This window comes from Zingiber officinale, chromosome 5B (genome assembly GCF_018446385.1).
Source record: "Zingiber officinale cultivar Zhangliang chromosome 5B, Zo_v1.1, whole genome shotgun sequence".
NCBI classification, from domain to species: Eukaryota; Viridiplantae; Streptophyta; class Magnoliopsida; order Zingiberales; family Zingiberaceae; genus Zingiber; species Zingiber officinale.
In genome coordinates this window covers 100,505,205-100,507,707 of record NC_055995.1, presented here as the reverse complement: position 1 = coordinate 100,507,707, position 2,503 = coordinate 100,505,205, and the positions used below count along the sequence as shown (strand labels likewise).

At 50.1% G+C, this 2,503-nt stretch overlaps 1 protein-coding gene across 1 annotated transcript; it reads left to right on the top strand.

Annotated features, from left to right (window-relative positions):
- Positions 1 to 355: 355 nt before the first annotated feature.
- Positions 356 to 2,080, top strand: LOC121985186 (probable xyloglucan endotransglucosylase/hydrolase protein 30). Its single transcript, XM_042538483.1, has 4 exons — positions 356 to 622; positions 712 to 812; positions 1,073 to 1,281; positions 1,370 to 2,080. The coding sequence occupies exons 1-4, from the start codon at positions 424 to 426 to the stop codon at positions 1,905 to 1,907; spliced, it is 1,047 nt and encodes a 348-aa protein (XP_042394417.1). The 5' UTR covers positions 356 to 423; the 3' UTR covers positions 1,908 to 2,080.
- The last annotated feature ends 423 nt before the right edge of the window (positions 2,081 to 2,503 follow it).

Here is a 2,503-nt window from a genome sequence, read left to right as displayed (position 1 = left end):
AATGTCCATTACAATCTCGCCTGTTTAATCTTGTCCCTTTCTCAAAACTCTACTTTAAACCATTCCTAAACGCCACCCCTCATTCGTGATATAATTAATTAAACTTGAACCAACACCGCGGTCCGGTCGGAGTTGGAGTAGGTTCGGGTCACTTTCCTAACACGTAAAGATGCGTGACCGACCAACCAACCAACAATAAAGCTGTGCGCGCACAAGGAGAGCGGTTCGACCGACCCGGTTTAAGTTAAGACCGGTCGTGTCTAGGATTTCTTTAATCGGAGTCAAAGGGAACGCGGTTCGGTGGCATAGTCATAATTAAAAAATCCCAGTTCCCACCTTTATAAGCGAAGAAGAAAGCGAGCATAAAGGACAGAGTCCTTGACGATACATCGCAAGCAAAGAGAATTCGGAAGGCAGCTGGCGATGGCGGCGACCACCGCGAGCGGTGCGATCGCCGGTTTCTTCTCCTACGTTATCCTAGCCGCGGCGGCGGCGGCGGCGGCAGGGTTCAACGCGCCGACGGTGAGCTTCAGCGACGGCTTCTCCCACCTCTTCGGCAACGACAACCTCATCCGCGGCGCCGATGACCGGAGCGTCCGCCTCACCCTCAATCGCTACTCCGGTAATCAAGCATAAGGATTGTTTTCGTTTAATTAATCAAACGATCGACCGGGAATTGATCGATCGAGTAATTAACCCGTACGTCGTCAGGGTCGGGCTTCATCTCTACGGACCTCTACGATCATGGATTCTTCAGCGCGTCCATCAAGCTGCCAAAAGATTACGCCGCCGGCGTCGTCGTCGCGTTCTATGTACGCCGTCTCTTCTTTATATATATATATATATATATATATATTCTTCCTTTTTACTCCTTTCTGTCGCTGATATATACATCTATACGATGTGAGAAAGGGCTTTACTTTTGATATATATTCGATCGAATTTGTTTGCGTTACGTAACTGAAAACGCCCATTTCTGCATTTCATTAAGTCGAGTTTTAACTACAAATTAATTGTGCATGGGATTAGTGCATGAGATGGGATTAATTCATTGTTAATTAGTTAATTGCAGACTTCGAATGGGGACTTGTTTCCTAAAAACCATGATGAGTTGGACTTTGAGTTCCTGGGGAACGTGAAGGGAAAGGACTGGCGGATCCAGACCAACATCTACGGCAACGGCAGCACCACCCGCGGCCGGGAGGAGAGATACCTCGTCCCCTTCGATCCCACCGAGGCGGCGCACCGATATTCCATCCTGTGGACGCCCGATTACATCGTGTAATTAATTGTTTTAATCCGTCATGATGTGTTTTGAATCGATTCGTGATGTGCTGACCGCCGGCGCCGCGCGCGTGCGTGCATGCAGGTTTTACATCGACGACGTGCCGATCAGGGAGGTGGTGCGGACGGAGGCGATGGGCGGGGACTTCCCGGCGAAGCCGATGTCGGTGTACGCCACCATATGGGACGGGAGCTCGTGGGCCACCGCCTACGGGCGGATCAAGATCAACTACAAGTACGCGCCGTACACGGCGGAGTTCGGCGACCTGGTCCTCCGCGGCTGCCGCGTGGACCCCATCCGGCAGATGGCTGTGGAGGCGGCGGACCGCTGCGCCGAGTCGGTGGAGGAGCTCATGTCCGCCGACTTCGCGCTGCTCACGCCGCGGAAGCGCGCCGCCATGCGACGATTCCGGGAGCGCTACATGATCTACTGCTTCTGCTACGACCAGCACCGCTACGGCAACGTCGCGTTCCCGGACTGCGACTACGTCTCGTCGGAGCACAGCAGGTTCGGGGAGTGGGGCGACAACAAGGTCCCTCCCAAGGAGGTTCGAGCGCGCTCGGTCCCGCGGCGGCGCAGCCGGAAGCCCAGCTCCGTCGATGACCGGCAAATTCTAGATTAATCGTCAGTTAGAAATTCAGACGGATGATTTAATTTGGTCACATCTTGATAGAATTTTAATTTGTTGATTCTTTGGTGAAAATGAATAATTTATAAATCCCATGTAAAGCAAAGCATACTGTACTCGTTAACCGATCGTTGGGCTAATAAATAATTTTGATGAGATTTTGTTTATACTAGAGGAAAAACTTGAAAAAGAAAAAGGAGGATGTTGATGGTAGAGAATATTGAAGGTGGTGGCGTCTTTGATGGGATAGATAACCATCCATAAAGGCGGCTTGGTTTGTGGTTTGGGGATGGGTCATTTGGGTCATTGGGTGGGCATCAACTATGGCGTGCGTTGATAGGTCTTCTCTTGTCCCATACGAGTCATACAACACGATCGTCACCGTGCCTTCTGGGTTGGTTTGCAACGTGGAGTTGTCGAAAGGCCTTTATTTATCCGTTTAAATCAATAATTATTTAGTGCACTTGCAAAGGAGTTAAACGAGTAGGCTATATATGCCTCTGTGGACTTGGTATGGACATATGTCGAATACGGTGTTAGAAGGGGTGAATAGTAATTTATTTTGCTTGATTATCTTATGTGCTCTTCTA